This window comes from Amia ocellicauda, chromosome 5 (assembly GCF_036373705.1).
Source record: "Amia ocellicauda isolate fAmiCal2 chromosome 5, fAmiCal2.hap1, whole genome shotgun sequence".
Taxonomy (NCBI): domain Eukaryota; kingdom Metazoa; phylum Chordata; class Actinopteri; order Amiiformes; family Amiidae; genus Amia; species Amia ocellicauda.
Genome location: NC_089854.1, coordinates 14,189,635 through 14,207,432, shown reverse-complemented (window position 1 = coordinate 14,207,432; position 17,798 = coordinate 14,189,635). Strand labels below are relative to the sequence as shown.

The following is a 17,798-nucleotide window of genomic DNA, read 5'->3' as shown; positions in this document are numbered from 1 at the left end:
GTCCACTGCCGAAAGCGCCTACAATGGACACGTGAGCATCAGAACTGGACCACGGAGCAATGGAAGAAGGTGGCCTGGTCTGATGAATCACGAGTTCAAGGTGTTAACTTGGCCTCCAAATTCCTCAGATCTCAATCCAATCGAGCATCTGTGGGATGTGCTGGACAAACAAGTCCGATCCATGGAGGCCCCACCTCGCAACTTAGAGGACTTAAAGAATCTGCTGTTAACGTCTTTGTGCCTGATACCACAGCACACCTTCAGAGGTCTAGTGGAGTCCATGCCTCGACGGATCAGGGCTGTTTTGGGACCTACACAATATTAGACAGGTGGTCATATATATATATACAGTACTGTGCAACAGTTTTAGGCAGGTATGAAAAAATACTGTGAAGTTAATGCTTTCATAAATAGACTACAAAAATCTATGATGTTAATAGATTAATTAAATGCAAAGTGAGTGAACAGAAGAAAAATCTAAATAAAGTCCATATTTGGTGTGACCAATATGTAGGTTGAAACACAATCATTATCTGAAACAGAAACAGCTGTGTAGGAGGAATAAAACTGGGTGAGAGGAACAGCCAAACTCTGCTAACAAGGTGAGGTTGCTGAAGACAGTTTACTGTCAAAAGTCATACACCATGGCAAGAAGGTAGTTATATTGCATCAGCAAGGTCTTTCCCAGGCAGACATTTCAAGGCAGACAGGGGTTTCCAGATGTGCTTGCCAAGCCCCTTTGAAGAAGCACAAAGAAACGGGTCACGTTGAGGACCGTAGATGCAGTGGTCGGCCAAGGAAACTTACTGCAGCAGATGAAAGACACATCATGCTTACTTCCCTTCACAATCGGAAGATGTCCAGCTGTGCCAACAGCTCAGAATTGGTAGAAAACAGTGGGACCCTGGTACACCCATCTACTGTCCGGAGAAGTGTGGTCAGAAGTGGCCTTCATGGAAGACTTGCGGCCAAAAAGCCATACCTCCGACGTGGCAACAATGCATGAAAACACAGGAACTGGGGTGCAGAAAAATGGCAGCAGGTGCTCTGGACTGATGAGTCAAAATTTGAAATATTTGGCTGTAGCAGAAGGCAGTTTGTTCGCCGAAGGGCTGGAGAGCAGTACACGAATTAGTGTCTGCAGGCAACAGTGAAGCATGGTGGAGGTTCCTTGCAAGTTTGAGGCTGCATTTCTGCAAATGGAGTTGGGGATTTGGTCAGAATTAAAGGTTTCCTCAATGCTGAGAAGTACAGGCAGATACTTATCCATCATGCAATACCATCAGGGAGGCATCTGAGTGGGCCCAAATTTATTCTGCAGCATTCCATTCACAGCAAAAGTCATTAAGAACTATCTTCAGTGTAGAGAAGAACAAGGAGTCCTGGAAGTGATGGTATGGCCCCCACAGAGCCCTGATCTCAACATCATCGAGTCTGTCTGGGATTACATGAAGAGAGAAGCAACGGAGGCTGCCTAAATCCACAGAAGAACTGTAGTTAGTTCTCCAAGATGTTTGGGCCAACCTACCTGCCGAGTTCCTTCAAAAACTGTGTGCAAAGTGTACCTAGAAGAATTGATGCTGTTTTGAGGGCAAAGGGTGGTCACACCAAATATTAATTTGATGTAGATTTTTCTTCTGTTCACTCACTCTGCATTTAGTTGATAAATATAATCTATTAACATGTCTATTTTTGAAAGAATTCTTACTTTACAGCATTTTTTCACACCTGCCTAAAACTTTTGCACAGTACTGTATATAACACATGTATTTATCTGTATATATATATATATATATATATATATATATATATATATATATATATATATATAGCTGTCAGTGCTGCTCGAAAGTATACATTCATGCAGGCATATAGATATGCATGTATAGTTAGGAGCTTCAGAGTGCAGTCCAGGCAGCTCCATGTTGAGCTGTAGTGAAGGCTTGCTGTAGAAACGTAGTCATTACGCTGACAAAGCCTTATTTATTGGATGCGCGTTGCCATGGTGACGGGTCTCAGATGGATGTGCGGTTGTCACCACCGGCGAGCAACACACGACCTGTGAATATTCAGATGAATAAATACTAAAGCTAAGAAATAATACTAAAGCTCTTTGAATAATTCTTATATTTCATACAGATACAAATAGTAAAGCAGAAATACTGAGGAAATAGAAAATACGAGCCTAATATTTTGTAAGGGGGCGGAGACTTCTCTCGGGTTCACCAACCGAATCGTGTTGTCTAGGAATGATTTTGGCGATCATTGCTTTGAACACCTTTTCTTTGTGATACAATACATCCAAACAACGTACGTGTAACGTTATTTTATCATTAATCAATGCTTCATTTAATGAAATAAATCGTATATTTAAAGATAAACAACGTGTATTCAAAATGGATATAACAATTAACAGAAATAGACTGCAAGACGAAGGGGTTACTCGCGGACACTGACCAGCGTTATATTTAGAATGGAGGGTGTGCGCGGATACTGTGAGAAGCGCCAGTCACTGAGAGAGAGAGAGAGAGAGAGAGAGAGAGAGGATACTGCAGCCATCACTCTCGTGTCTTCTCTCCTTCCCTTTCTTGAATCGGGCGGTGACGTCACGCTCGCTGCTCTTGCGGTTGATGAATGAGTGCAGCTCGTGCGCAGGGTCTGTTCCGCGGCACGCTCCCCGACACTGCGAGCTAAGATAGACAACTCTACTGACATGACACGGGTACGTTATTTTACATCCTGCGACAAAGACAAACAAAATCTGCCAGATTGAAATGAATATCAAACGGTCTTAAAGATAAGTGTTACCGATGCATAACTATGGCGTTCTCTCTACCATTTTTCTTCTTCCATAGAACCATTTAGAATTGATTACTCGTTTAGTTCATGTGCACACAAAATACAACACCACATCGCTAGATTTACAGGTTTTATTTACAAAAGTCATTACAACAGTGAATTCTCTCTTTTTACACTGTTTAGTGTTTGCATAGACAGAGTAATTCGATTGCACCTTGCGGTTTTATCTTTTGTTTGCCAGGTTGCAGAAGGTTCTCATCATATCAGAGCATTACATTTATCTACAGAATTAGGTTTCTCGTCACAAAAAAATAAGTTAAGTCTCAAGCAATTTATGCCTTTACATTTAATAAATATACATAACATTAAGAAATGTGTATAAAATACTTTTATACTTCCCACCTCTTCACAATGCTCTGCCATCGAGTTATTCACCAAAAAAAAAAACCCAGTACACTTTTGAAGTCAATCCTGGCATACTGTACAAAAATATGCTATTTGGAAGAGCACATTCCAAACCTAATCATGGCTAATAACAGGTGTGCCACAGAAATTTAAACAAACTGAGTTTATCAAGATTATAAACTTGTGCAGATGGAGCAAAGGTGATATGACAAAATCATACAACACATTCAAGTTAAACTAGTACTATAAAAGAAAACATTCAAAGGGCTAAAAGAGGGAAAATGGGAAACATTCAGTGGTTGACATGTTGGATTAAATAAATCTGTATGTACTTTCATTATTGCTTACATGAACAGTATGAACACTGAATGAAACAAGTTATAGGGAGAACAAGAGCAAAGTTTGCGATTATCTCCGTTCACTTTGGAATCTACCATCTTTTGAACTGAAATGCTACTCCTCCAAAACCGTTTTAATACAGACCCTGCAAAAACTGCACTTATCAAGTAACGTTATAGTACGAAGTGCAATCGGAGTGCGTAGGCCTTTAATTAGACAGTCTAATGAGGGATCATCGAAAAATAATGTAGAGGTAGGAGGAAATCCATTTTGTTCAGAGGCATTACAAAAAGTATTTTGGTTAGAAACAAATGGTAACGGGTATTTAAAATGGAGATCAAAGTCAAGAAACTTTTACACAAGCACATGAGCTCCTACAATGATGTACAGTGTTTTGGGATCAAGGAATTTCAAATAGACATTGTTTTGTTGGGTTTTTTCTTAAAAGCCAATTATACTGAATTGAACTCAACAGGTAAGAAGTTATTTTCAACATTTTGCAGGAAGGCAATATGAGCTTTGTAAATATAACTAAATTCATGTGTGGTATATTTTCACCAGTATCACAAATAGCCATGTTACTTTTTCAGTTTCCAGAGTGGTGATACTTAAAAAATAAAAAGTATATAACTATTACAAAGGTCTAACTTATAGAGTGTGGTTCTCTCCATAGATGAGCTTTGTGGAAACCAAACCACCCAGTGGCAGTTTGTCAGGTTTACCTATAGAGAAAAATACTATAATCTTTTACACATTGTCTGTGGCTTTAGGAAAAGGGAAATCACATGTTGACAAAGCAATAACTGGAAAACCAGTAAGTGAAGGAAAAACACCTTTCATTCATTTCTTTAAAAAGTTACAAAATATTTAAAAAATGTACACAAATAAATATGGCTTTTAACCATCAGGTTTTCTTCATTAAATATTACATAATTAAAAGTAGTAGTAATAATAAAGCACTGCCTACATCACGTAGAAACGATGTTAGATACAGAATCTACAGTCTCAAGATGTCAATTTATAGTACAAGCGTGATTAGAACCAAAGGACTAGCCTACATATCCCCGTTCAAAATGAGTTAAAGTGGAATTCACTACTGGATACAGTTTTTTGGAGTCACTGGTAGGGGTTAATGTATTATGCCTCCCATTTGCATTTTAATTAGCTCTGCCTTTTATGTTTTTTAAAAAATACACTTCATGTAGGGAAAATATACTATGTAACGCATTAAATACTAGTCTTGGGCTATTTTGGCAAACATCCTTTATTTTACCCCCTCTTATCTGGCCTACCTTGTCTGAGTTACTAGGCTGAAGTTTAGCTTGGAGTGCATCTAAGAATGCAATTCAGAGGCAAAATCTGATTTAGGAGTTTGCCATTTTCAGCTAAAGCAACTTCAAGAAAACAGTGAAGTGGTTTATATTCCATTATCTTATAAGTTAATGTTCTTAAAAATCTAATGCATTTCATGCATTTCCCCCCCTCTAACAAGTCCAATTTGGCTAGGGTTGCACTGCAGAATAGAATAAATACTTTCCTAGTCATTTTACAGAAGAGCATTTTGCAATACTCTTGTCACCACAACAACTGAGCTTCAGTGTCTACAATATTATAAATGGTACAGTCAAGGTAGCAAAGAAGCCGACACTGGGCCAATCGACCATACCAGGAATAATTGCACTATGCTGAAGCCAAGCTTTTAAAAGAAGTGGGGATGGTACATAACTGGAAATAAAACATAAAACACTTGAAATGAGGTAGGGTAAAAATATCAAAATAACACTTTTGGCTTTGTACAGATGAGAGGCTTACAAATATTAGAAGGCATTTGACCCCCCCCAGATTAACTACATTTTGAAAATGATTTAGGATCACAAATTGCAAAATTGCCTGTTAGGGAAGCTACTAGACAGAGGTAGTTTTGAGTTGTGTACTAGATACTGATAAACCGGTAAAGTCCTTTCTGAGAATCTGAAATGAAATGTTGTAAACCAGTTGTGTGTTACAGTAAGGCGTTATAAGTTAAGAGGTCTTGAGGGTTATTTAGAGCAAAATTAAAACTTTAAATATTTATAAAAGGGTCTTCACAGAAGACAACTGTCTGTGTATACATAGGTTTTCACAATTCCTCAGTAAACAATCATTCATGAAATGTTTCCCTGGCAAGAGGCGTATAAAGTCTATTTGAAGGATTTGTAGCAAGCCAGAGTTTTAGTTTCAATTAATAAAATAACTTAATTAACTCTAGATTTCCATCTAAACTTCCCATGTCTTATGCATTCAATTTCAAGGTAGGCTACATTCACAGTACTTAATCCATAAGACACACAAGGCTTGAGACCTGGAACGAATTACACTTTTAAAATTCCCCAATTAAGTTAATATAGGAAAGGTTCAAAATGAACCAAAAGGCCCCATAACCATTTTGAGACTTAAAATGCATCAAATCCCTGACTAAATGCCAGTCAGAGGCACTGACATGCTCCACAAGAAGCAATTACAATATCATCTTTAGTAACTGCAGACATCTGGTCTGGGAAACATTTGTTTTTTAGTATATTGAAACACCACTACCATCTCATTACTTTAACAATTGGTTAATTAGTGGCAGACCTTTTCAGTATGTTTCACAGGAAGAAAAGGGGTGCCGAGCATCTTAGGAGCCCACAAGGATTTCCATGATGTGTTCGAGTTCGTTCAAGTCCCTCACACTCTGGTTCACAGAGAATGGAGAGGGAGAGGCGCAAGAGGGTAAATATTTGAGAAGCTCGTCTCCGGCTGCTGCTGTGAGGGACCGGGCCCCTAGAGAGCCTCCCTCTCTCTCATAGACGGATGTATCTATGTCCAAAAACAGGTCATCCAGGGCTACGTCAGTGAGGTAGCTGGACCTCATGATCTCAAAGCTTCCGAAGACCGACTCGGAAGGCTTGCAGCCTTCAGGGCAGCCCGTGTTTCGGTCTGTCCTGGGAAGCAGGCCCTCCACCTTGGATGTTGTGTCCCCTTGCATGTTCTCAATAGAGGCCAGAGGTGGCCGTTGCTGAGAAGCAGGCTGTGAGCTCCCGTCAAGGACAATGTCCAAGTCCTTCAGTATAGAGGAGATGGCCGAAGACAGGGAGAAATCCTCCTCATTGGATAAAAGCATCCAATCGTCGCTATCTCCAAAGCCCATGGGGTGATTCTCCAAGGACATGCGGGGCGGTGGGGCGTCTCGGTGGAAAGTGGGCTCTGAGACTACCGGGGTTAGGATCTGCAACGGGGGGAGGCTCAGGGTGCTGCTGGTCTCCGTCAATGGGGGTAGGCCGGCTCCGCTCTCGTGTCGGATCTCCTCTTGGATCTGCCGCAGGGTGTTGGCAATCAGAACTGACCTCCGCAAGCTGGGCTCCACCAGCATCTGCCCACGGTGGAACTTGTCTAACGAAATGTTCAGCACCGACTGCCGCTGGGCCGCATACAGACTACTGCCCTTCTGTACCCCGGCCCCCTCTGGCTGATCCCCATCCTCAAGGAGCTTGCGTTTCAGCCCCTTCCCGGTCATCCTCACCCCTTTAGGAAACAAACACCACATACATTAGAAATACATGGATATGGGCAGGGCCATGTCGGCCACCACCAACAGCAGCCCTGTGTAATTCAGTAATGTTTTTGGGGAATTCATATTTTTATCACCATGTTAAAACTGCTTGGAATTATTAAAACATTGAAAAAATATTTAATTGGCAATCAAATCACTTTATTTTGCAACTGCAATATTTATCAGAGGATCCCAATAAGGAATTAAACACAAGAAAGACGGAAAAGCATACATATTGATGCATACAGTGATAAAATGATAAATTCCACAACCATGACTTAATTACAGTATATCGGTAAAAGCTTTTCATTGGAACAATTGGGTACAACGCCTTAGAATATCCGGTGTCGCTGTGGAGCACAAGCCGGGACAGAGAGACGTGCCGGACTGAGAATAGGGGAAGGATGCCACGGATGCTTGTTGCATTGCAATCCATGGTTACAGACGACTGATAGAGCAGCCGTACCAACCAACCAAAGGAAAAATGGAAAACAAAACTAAAAAGAGCCAAACGTAAAACGACAAACAAACGGAAATGGAAGCGGGGCGGATCGAGATTCTGCTCCTACGATCGTGCAAAATAAAGAGGTTTTAAAAGCCATCGATGCACAGCAAAACATGGAAGTTGTACAAATGAACACACTCATTTTCCCCATTTGGTTAATTACCTCAAACATTCGTTGTTGATTAACGTAAAATTGGAATCTATCTAGGTATGTGAACAGATTATACACTGCAATTAATAAAACCTATTTTATTGACAAAACATTAAATTGCACTCATCGTAATTATTGCATCCTAAGGAGTAGCGTTTCCTCTCTACAAACAAATCCCCCCAAACCTGGTTTCTGCACGAAAAACGCTTAATGCATACAATCGCCGTTGTATCTTTGCAAATCTTTGATCGTGTACTTTAGTTTAAACGTAAGTAAATGGAAAACAAAGTTGAAACAAATAGTGTAAGATACATACCTCTTGTATCACTGTGCTCCCTCTTAGCAAACTACTGTACTACTAACCCGCTCCTCATTCCCGCCTGCTTATTCAAGCCAGACCCACACGGCGGTGCGCATGCGCAGGGCTACACCCTTTTGCTTTGAATGACGGGAACTGGAGTTCGAATAAGTCCAAGTCTTCACACCGATTGCTCGCACATCCATCCATTTTAAACCCTTCATGCAGCACAGGGTCACGGTTCCTTTACACATAATAACTATTATTAATTTCAAATACTGTAGCCTATTAATAATTGTAAATAGGCCTACTGTATTACAAGTATTTTGCACGCAGAACCAGTGTAACATGCAAAATGTAAAATTGTTTCTTTCTACTTTAAAATTTTGGATAATGTTTTAGGATTGTAATTCTTTTTTTTAATTGTAATTGTACATTGAAAATATTAAACGCGTTGATGTAATGTACTAGACTATAAATAGAGCCTTAAAAAATCGTTAATAACTTCAAAAGTATTCCCTTTTAAATAATCTATTGACGACAGTGGGGGAAAGACGCGTCCCTAGTAATATTGTCCTATCATATACATTTCCACAGACCATAATAGCTCTGCTCTGCATTCCTGTACAAACACTCAAAATCCCAGAGTGCATCTCGATGCAAAAGGGAGTGTGTCACTGATCCAAGTCAACGCTGCTTACAAAACCAACTAAGGTCAACTAAACAGTGATAATAATCGTCACCAAAACTAAAACAAAAAATTTGCAAATAAACACTCTAAACAATATAGGATCTCGATTCTCCGTTGTCATTAAATGTGTGACACGATGCATTACATTTCATATAGTATTTAAGTTAAACATACTGCAAGTCAACATACTTGCATTGAAACGGCAAAGCTGAATCTTTTGATTTATTCATAAGAATAGTAATGCTTACTAAAGAATAACCCGGCATAATATGATGTGTGTAATATAATATATAATATAACGTAGGCCCTATATATTATATATTGTTTATATATATATATATATATATATATATATATATATATAGCCTATATAAATTATATATACACAAATATTTAGAAAAATAATCAGGAATAAACGTTCGTTTAAAAAACTACACATTTCAGCATAGTTTTGCACATTGTACATTTTATTTAAAATACATGTACGTGTAATTTAAATTTACTTATCGTGAATGAAATGTGTGCAACAATGTACGTATAAGGTTGCATCGGAGTAAAACAAATACAAAAATAACGAATACATGAGTTTTAAGAATTCTTTGGGAAGATTTTAATATTCGGTACATATGGAATTACACGGAAAGGTCTTAATAACACGTCTAGGTCACCATATAAAGTTTCTGTATTAGGTTAACACATCGATTCTGGATGTTTTAGAAGGATCTGTCCACACCTGCTCCAGCCAACTCCATTTCCAGACCCAATTCGGTTCGATTGCGTGCAACAGAAAGGAAAAGCTCCCAATTTCTTGAATTACCAACAGCTTCAGCACGTTTTCATTCGACAGCAAGTCTTTGCAAACCGAACCGATCCATTAAAGCCACTGCAATGCACTTATATAACGAGACAACTGACATACTACTGTATTTTTCCTTCTTTAAAAGCTAACAATTTACAGTAGAGGGATAAAAACGCTGATAACGCAGTGATACTACTGGATTTACCTGTTTTTGGTGTTTCAAGCCAACCACTCTTCAGACCTCATACATCCGCAGGTTTCTTTTTCTCTTTTTAGTAGTTAGGAAGAAAAGGCTGCCCTTTTCTCCGCCGCGCAGTGTGCTCTCGTCCCCCCTCTCCCCATCGCAGCAGTCGTGTTGTCGGCGAGCAGGACAGCTCTCGCTAGTTTCACAAACAAGGACGGCACCGCCTAGAAAAAGCAGGGCGCGATCTACTGGCTGGGCACGGGAATTAAAGGGCCCTCTGACGTTTACATTGGACAGAAGTACTGTCGGTTTAAATTACATCTCCCCTCAACGTGTCCCCCCTGTTACCGTTCCCTGTTCTGGAGAAAATGGAAAGGTTTCAGGCCACAGCAGCTAGAGAAAGGAAACGGTCCCTTTGATTGTGCTTATTGAGCCAGTACCGCCGAGCGTCTGAGAAAAAAGCAACATGCCGCCCCGCAGCACCCGGGCGTCGGGGCTGGACAGCAGGACGCCTGGACAGGGCTTCGGCCAGAACGCGTCAGTATGTGCAGCAGTACACTTATTATTTTAGTAATAAGTGAGTTTTATTATTATTATTATTATTATTATCTAAATATTTTACTCCGAAGAATGAATTCGTATAATTTTCAAATAAAACATTAAAAACAAGTATTGTTTTAACTAAAATACAGTCCACCACATTTGACTGTTTTTACACTATATGCTTCCATGTTTTCCCCACAGTACACTACATTAAACTTTACTGTGTTTTTGCCACAGTATACACACTACAATTTACTGTGTAGTTCTGCCTGTTGGTGATAATCCAACCTAGCCCGTCACAATGCCAATTAAAACGGTTCTTGTTTGGTTGTTTGCAGTGTTAATGTATAAAAGTTGATTGCATAAATATTTGTTTGCTGTATATCTTGCTTATTTATTGAACAAGGTTGTGCTGATCACCCTCTATTGCAGTGGTTTCCAAACCTGCTGACTTTTGTTCCAACCAAGCTCTCAGTTACTTAATTAAACCCTTAATTTAACTAATGATGTCCTTTTTATTATTTTAAACCGTAGGGCTTTTAAGTATAACATTGTATAAGGAGCTTTTTATCAGCAACACAATTTAAAAAGTCAAATTATTTAATTGAGTGTTCAATTAAGTAATTGAGAGTTTGATTGGAACAAAAAGCAGCAGGGTAGGGGTCCCCAGGACCAGGGTTAGGGTTATTGGATACCACACTGTAAGAGTCCACTTTTTTTGTGTAGTTGTAAAGTGAGGAGTTTCTGTAGTTGTAATCAAGATGGCTGGTTAATTGTGACCCAGCCCTGACCTGGGCCACTTCTGGGCTCTGTTAGATCTATTAGCATCAAGTGCTAAGCTTGTATATTCATAACAAACATAGTTGAAAATAATACATTTGAGCTAGATTAAGTGCAAGTAACAGAAAAAATAAATACAAATTATATATATATATATATATATATATATATATACAGTGGGGGAAAAAAGTATTTGATCCCCTGCTGATTTTGTATGTTTGCCCATTGACTAAGAAATGATCAGTCTATAATTTTAATGGTAGGTGTATTTTAACAGTGAGAGACAGAATAACAACAAAGAAATCCAGAAAAATGCATTTCAAAAAAGTTATACATTGATTTGCATGTTAAGGGGGGAAATAAGTATTTGACCCCTTCGACTTAGTACTTGGTGGCAAAACCCTTGTTGGCAATCACAGAGGTCAGACATTTCTTGTAGTTGGCCACCAGGTTTGCACACATCTCAGGAGGGATTTTGTCCCATTCCTCTTTTTAGATCCTCTCCAAGTCATTAAGGTTTCGACGCTGACGTTTGGCAACTCGAACCTTCAGCTCCCTCCACAGATTTTCTATGGGATTAAGGTCTGGAGACTGGCTAGGCCACTCCAGGACCTTAATGTGCTTCTTCTTGAGCCACTCCTTTGTTGCCTTGGCTGTGTGTTTTGGGTTATTGTCATGCTGGAATATCCATCCACGACCCATTTTCAATGCCCTGGCTGAAGGAAGGAGGTTCTCACCCAAGATTTGACGGTACATGGCCCCGTCCATCATCCCTTTGATGCGGTGCAGTTGTCCTGTCCCCTTAGCAGAAAAACACCCCCAAAGCATAATGTTTCCACCTCCATATTTGACAGTGGGGATGGTATTCTTGGGGTCATTCCTCCTCCTCCAAACACGGCGAGTTGAGTTGATGCCAAAGAGCTCGATTTTGGTCTCATCTGACCACAACACTTTCACCTAGTTCTCCTCTGAATCATTCAGATGTTGGCAAACTTCAGACAGTCCTGTACATGTGCTTTCTTGAACAGGGGGGCCTTGCGGGCGATTTCAGTCCTTCACGGCATAGTGTGTAACCAATTGTTTTCTTGGTGACTATGGTCCCAGCTGCCTCATTAACAAGATCCTCCCGTGTAGTTCTTGGCTGATTCCTCACCGTTCTCATGATCATTGAAACTCTCACTGTTAAAATACACCAACCATTAAAATTATAGACTGATCATTTCTTTGTCAGTGGGCAAACGTACAAAATCAGCAGGGGATCAAATACTTTTTTCCCTCACTGTATATATATATATATATATATATATATATATATATATATATATATATAAAAACACACCCAGTCCACAGGTTTTTGTTGTTGTATTCTCAAACTTAAATGCATATCTAAAAATAATAAATATGGATTGTTAAATTATATATTTTTATTAGGAAGATGGAAAAATAATCTCTCACTAATACCCAACTTCTGTCTGACAAAAACCAAACACTCACAAAACAGTGATATGGGTACCTGGGCAATATTTTAAAATCTTTCTCAAGACATTTTATCATTACTCTTCAAATATTGATGCCTACAATACATTTTTACAGGAATCCTAAATTGCATTTGTTTTTTCATCTAGTCATCTAGTCACAGTCATATGTACTGTATTTTTAGTATGGCTGATTTATGAATATGTAGACAGAACAGATGTGTCTGCTAATCTCAGCATCACCAACAAATCTCTCTGCAAACTCATCTGCCATCAGTTCCTTCCAGCGGACGTGCCCCAACTGCAGTAACACGATGACACGAGTTTAGGAGAGGATTAGATGAATATAGTAATATGATTTTTTTTTTCACCTCACTACCACTTGAGTCTTATCTAAATATTCAATAAATATCAAAAATATTGAGAAAAAGCACTCCGTACCTTGCAGGAATGAGTCTTTTGGATACGTTATGTATTCTGTATGCACAGCATGTACTGGTAACAAGGTAAATCAATACCTATAGTGATCAACTGTGCAATACAATAAAAAATTGTGCATGACTTAAATAAAACCTGCATTAGTTGCCAGGATCTCAACAGTACTTCTAAAGTAGAAAGGAAAGATCAAACCAGATATACATTTGGGAAGTAAAAACACAAAAGGATTCCAGTAGTCCACAGGTTAACGATGTTTTATTAGAAGAAAGACTTGTATAAAATGCTTTAAGCAGTTCTGGATTATCAGTAGTTAAGGCATGTTCATTAATAGGTAGCAGACCTTGATCAATCAAAACATTTTAGGCAGAAAGTCAAGGCACAACACACAAAGGCACTAAAGACATTCAAGAAAAGTTTTGTTAAACTAGAGGGACAACCTAAAAGAAGAAATCTTAATGAGAGGGGGAAAAACACATACAAATGGTAGCAGAATAACAAGTGATTAAACAAGAAGCTTTGAAGTAAGAAGGGGTTTCCCCCGTTGCAAAGAAACAAACAAGCTGATGGACTGATGTCATGTATGGGATGTAATCCAGGCCTTGGTTACAATGGTTCGGCTACTGCGATCTGTGCCATTTATCTGCAATTTCAAACTCCTGCCCCACCACCCCCTCTGGACCTGCTGTGGTTAACTGTATTCCCCACAGACACCCACAGTTTTCCTGTCCCATTCAGTGGTGGAGAGACACTTGACAAAGAAGTGGCCCAGATCGTATTTGGAGATGACTCGCCCCTTCAGCATGTTCTCGGTCACTGTGTAGTTCTCCGTTAAGGGATGGTCATCTACATAATAACAAATACAAATATTGTTTTGAACCTCTGACTTTGGCTTTCCATACCAGCAGTTTGGCGATTTTGAAATGCTACGGTTCACCTCTTCCGACCACACAAAGCCCCCATCCCCAACCCTGCCATAGACTGCACAGATGAACAAAAAGGAAAATCAACCTTCTCGATCTTGTACATTATCTCCAAGTATTATGCGTAATGTGTCATAAAATACAAGTGCTAAGATTGTCATTATAATCTGGTTTTCAGAATGGGACTTTTATTGTAGATGGGACCCTCCAAGGGCAGAACCTGCAATGTTTCTCGAAGGGTTACAGAATAGCTCACAAATGAACCCTACCGGCGATGTGTGGCGGCATGACTGCAACATAGTCCAGCCCAGATTCCTTCAGCACAGTGTACATACGGTCATGATCCTCCGTGACGGGCACCAGGCGAGGGGGCACCTTGGCACGATCCCACAGGAGGAAGGCTGGGAAGTGGGAAGAACAGAGTTTAAAGGGCCCTAGATTAGGGGTATCAAACTTTATTCAATTAAGACAGCACTATCTTCTGGCTTTTGTTCCAGTCCAGCTCCCGATTTCTTTATTGGTCAGATTAGCTGATTAAATTGAATCACTTAATACTTCTCTCCAGGCTGCCAATTTTGTGACAGACAGTATGTCTTGAATCAAAACAATATTGGAAGCCATTCATTTAGCTTTGAAAGCACTTTATAACTATTGTTTTCCCCATCTGCTTTTGGAAAATTCTCACTTTTAAAGTTCTCTGTGTGCATCATTATATTCACACACACACCTTTTAAAAGTATATGTTTACAGACCCATATAAATTGTAAAATATTATATATATACACACACACTAATTGTAAAATGTAAACTACACTTCAAATTTTAATGTTTTTACTTAATTGCTTAGATTTCTGATACTGAGCTTATTCTGTTTCTTAGTAAGGAGATTAAACTTAAGCCATTTTGTGAAGCTCACAGAAGGTTGACAGTCATACCTGACATGCAAGCAACAACCTTTCTAATTCCACGAGCCTTCATGACATCCAGAATGTTCCTGCTTCCTTCAGACATCATGGTGGTAGGGCCTGGATATCAAATAATAATCAGACACACATCAATAACATGCAAACCAACAAAACAAATTATGTTTACAACCTTGAATTTGTGATACTTTGGCATCCTCTGGTGGGAACTTTTCATCAGTGCACTCTCTGATTAAAATAAAAAGATAGTGTGAATTGTTTTATATGCAGGTATTGTTACATATGGATTGGTGTTCCATAAAACTAAAAGAACATTCTAACGACTTACTGATCAGTTTATTAGAAACTGACTAGTATTATAATATCATCATATCATTCTATTTTTTAATCTGCATTTTCTCCCCTGTGGTCTCCCTCACCCAGGTCACTTCTGGTTCCCAGGATAATGATGGCTGCATCCTGGCCCTCCATGGTTTTCTTCACATCCTCCTTGTTCAAAACGTCCCCTACCACCACTCTGGAGGCCTTGTGGTCTGCGGGGAGCCTGACAGCATCTCGAACCAACACTGTCACATTGTACCCTAGAGACACAGGGGCACAGTGCATGCATTCAGCACATCGCATTAAGATTGCACACTGCTGTGGGCAAAGATCTGGAATTCCTTGGCTGTATCTCAATCCACTCCATATAATCCTGCACTGCGGTGAATCACAACTGATGGGGAACATTGAGTGGATACGTTTATAAGCATGGTGCATTGAAACAACACCTATAACATCGTTTGTCAGCTTTGCTCATTAACGTTCTCATAGGTTTTAATTCACTCCAAAGGACCTTTAGCTGGAGCCATTTACATAATTTTCCTTATCAATCCTCCAGACGAATGACCATGCCTACCCTGATAAGAAACAGTTGCCACGGACGTTACTAAGCAGCTACTCTGAGTTGGCACATGCAGTAGAGTTTCTGTTTCCACTCAAGCGGTGAAGCGGGTTAAAAAAGTGCAAGTGCAGTACAATTCTACTGAAAACAGTCTGGCAAAGTATTCATGGCCAAGACAGTGACTTCTGCATTTAGACTAAAACTTTGCAGTTAGGGGTCACTTAAGTACACTGAGTATACCAAGTGTTCATGGTAAACTTAGATCAATCTGGTAAAACCAGATCAATGCCTTTGGTGTTGTGATAATTAGTGGTAAAATAAAACAACCTAATTTTGTACAATATATTTTTCTCCAACTATTATCCTCATAAGATCCAATATATATTCCAGCTGTTTCTATACACAGTATGTAAGTAAGTAGTAGTGTTGTGTTTCTATATGCACATAAGAGCCGTTAAAGTGGTAACTGTATTGCTTCTCCAACTTTGAACAGCTTTGTTCTGCTCCAAGCATTAGAATAAAGTTTCATGATTTGCTTATGAAAGCCCAGCTGGCATACCTTCCAGGCAGGGCTTATTTAGTACATCTGGGGACTCCATACAGCAATACAGATAGTAAAATTAAGATGGCATTATTATTGGTTGAAAGTTCTGTTTCTTGAAAATGGCTAAGATGGTTCCAGCAGGAGGGAAGAAAGAGAGAGAGAGAGAGAAAAAAAAATAGCAATCTGAAGGGAACCCAACTCGTCTGTTTCTAAGGGATAAGTGAATGTAAAACAAACACCCAACACTTATCTTTCCCTGGGCAGTACAGTAAAGGCAAGAGTGACTAGGCAGAACTTTACACCTGACTTATGTGCATGACTCGACACATTTTGAGTGATTTTGGGAGCCAACTAACCCTAACATGAGACGTGCTGTTTATGGGCGTCTCTGATGATAAAGTGGTGTTAACACTTACCGCAGTTCAAACAAACCCATAAGCAATAGCATTTCACCCAGGCTTGAGTATTGTATTAGTTTTGCGTCAATAAGCACGAGTGTGACCTCCCAACGCGAAAACATCGCCTTACCTATTAAATGTAACTTAAGTTACATAATTGACAATTGGCTGGTTTCACAGACGTCGATTACCACTAGTGTAAGAGTGAAATAACATGAGATAAGTCATGACTAGTGCTAATTTGGGTCTGCAAAACAGCAGCCCAAAAAATTGCAATTCAAGTCCACTTTAAAGGTTTTTTTGTTTTTTTGTTTTTTTATCCCATGGTATTCGAGGTCTATCTACTTCTAGAAATGTGGAGAAGCAGTGAAGAAATATTAGCATAGATTAGATTGGTTTATTGAGGGTTATAAATAATAGAGGGTTATAGCATAAAATTATCAATTTTTCAGAAGCATCAACATTAAAAAGTGTCGGCGAAACAGAACAAGTAAGATTTCTATGAAGTTGTCAACGATAAGCCCCAGATACTTGGAAAATGATCTACCCAGTTCATGAACACCACAATATATTTAAATTAATTATTTACTTTAACGTTCAACTTTTCGCAATGTCTTACTTTGGCAGAAGCGTCCACTGCAGTTCATAATGTCTAACACACATCATGCAATTCCCTCACCACCCTCCGTAAGTGTCCTTTTCTCATTGTAATATATTTTAATCCATACCTGCGGCGACGGCTTGTGGAAGAGTTGCTAAACCCGTCATTCCCGTAGCGCCAAAAATGGCCACATTCTTTACGGTGCCAGCCATGAGAGGACTGACCAAGTGCCTATAATATGCGCTGCAAACGTGGGAAGGTCTAGACAAGGTGAGGAGAAATCGGACTGCAAAGTGAAATTGTGTAAGTTAGCAGTTATGAAAGGTACGCCCCCTTGCGAGAAAAGAGCTCACTTCCGTGACAAACCCCTCCCAGGGCTCAGATCCAGCACTGAATACTTAAGGCTTAAACTGAAACTGCAGCGTCTTTCTACACTTTCTTTAAATATTTTTATATGCTTATTTATTTATTTATTTATTTATTTATTTATTATTTATTCTTATTACAACATATTTTCTGGTCATGCATTTTCCTTCTTCACCGTTTAGGAG

General features: G+C 39.3%; 2 protein-coding genes across 2 annotated transcripts; both read right to left on the bottom strand.

The window, feature by feature from the left end:
• Nucleotides 1-2,916: 2,916 nt before the first annotated feature.
• On the bottom strand, nt 2,917-9,959 carry sertad3 (SERTA domain containing 3). Its single transcript, XM_066703946.1, has 2 exons — nt 9,764-9,959; nt 2,917-7,086 (listed from the first exon to the last, which is right to left on the bottom strand). Exon 2 carries the CDS (start codon nt 7,076-7,078, stop codon nt 6,200-6,202), a length of 879 nt encoding a protein of 292 aa, XP_066560043.1. The 5' UTR covers nt 7,079-7,086; nt 9,764-9,959; the 3' UTR covers nt 2,917-6,199.
• A 3,255-nt stretch (nt 9,960-13,214) lies between these two features.
• On the bottom strand, nt 13,215-17,560 carry blvrb (biliverdin reductase B). The gene is made up of 5 exons (XM_066703945.1): nt 17,375-17,560; nt 15,241-15,402; nt 14,834-14,923; nt 14,168-14,299; nt 13,215-13,821 (listed from the first exon to the last, which is right to left on the bottom strand). The coding sequence occupies exons 1-5, from the start codon at nt 17,457-17,459 to the stop codon at nt 13,667-13,669; spliced, it is 624 nt and encodes a 207-aa protein (XP_066560042.1). The 5' UTR covers nt 17,460-17,560; the 3' UTR covers nt 13,215-13,666.
• Between the last annotated feature and the right edge of the window lie 238 nt (nt 17,561-17,798).

Coding starts and splice junctions, on each gene's coding strand:
- blvrb (XM_066703945.1), bottom strand. CDS start 17,459: ATGGCTGGCACCGTAAAGAATGTGGCCATTTTTGGCGCTACGGGAATG. Junction 14,300..14,833: donor GGTTGTTGCTTGCATGTCAG/GTATGACTGTCA, acceptor CCCACTTCCCAG/CCTTCCTCCTGTGGGATCGT. Junction 13,822..14,167: donor CATGCCGCCACACATCGCCG/GTAGGGTTCATT, acceptor GTTATTATGTAG/ATGACCATCCCTTAACGGAG.
- sertad3 (XM_066703946.1), bottom strand. CDS start 7,078: ATGACCGGGAAGGGGCTGAAACGCAAGCTCCTTGAGGATGGGGATCAG.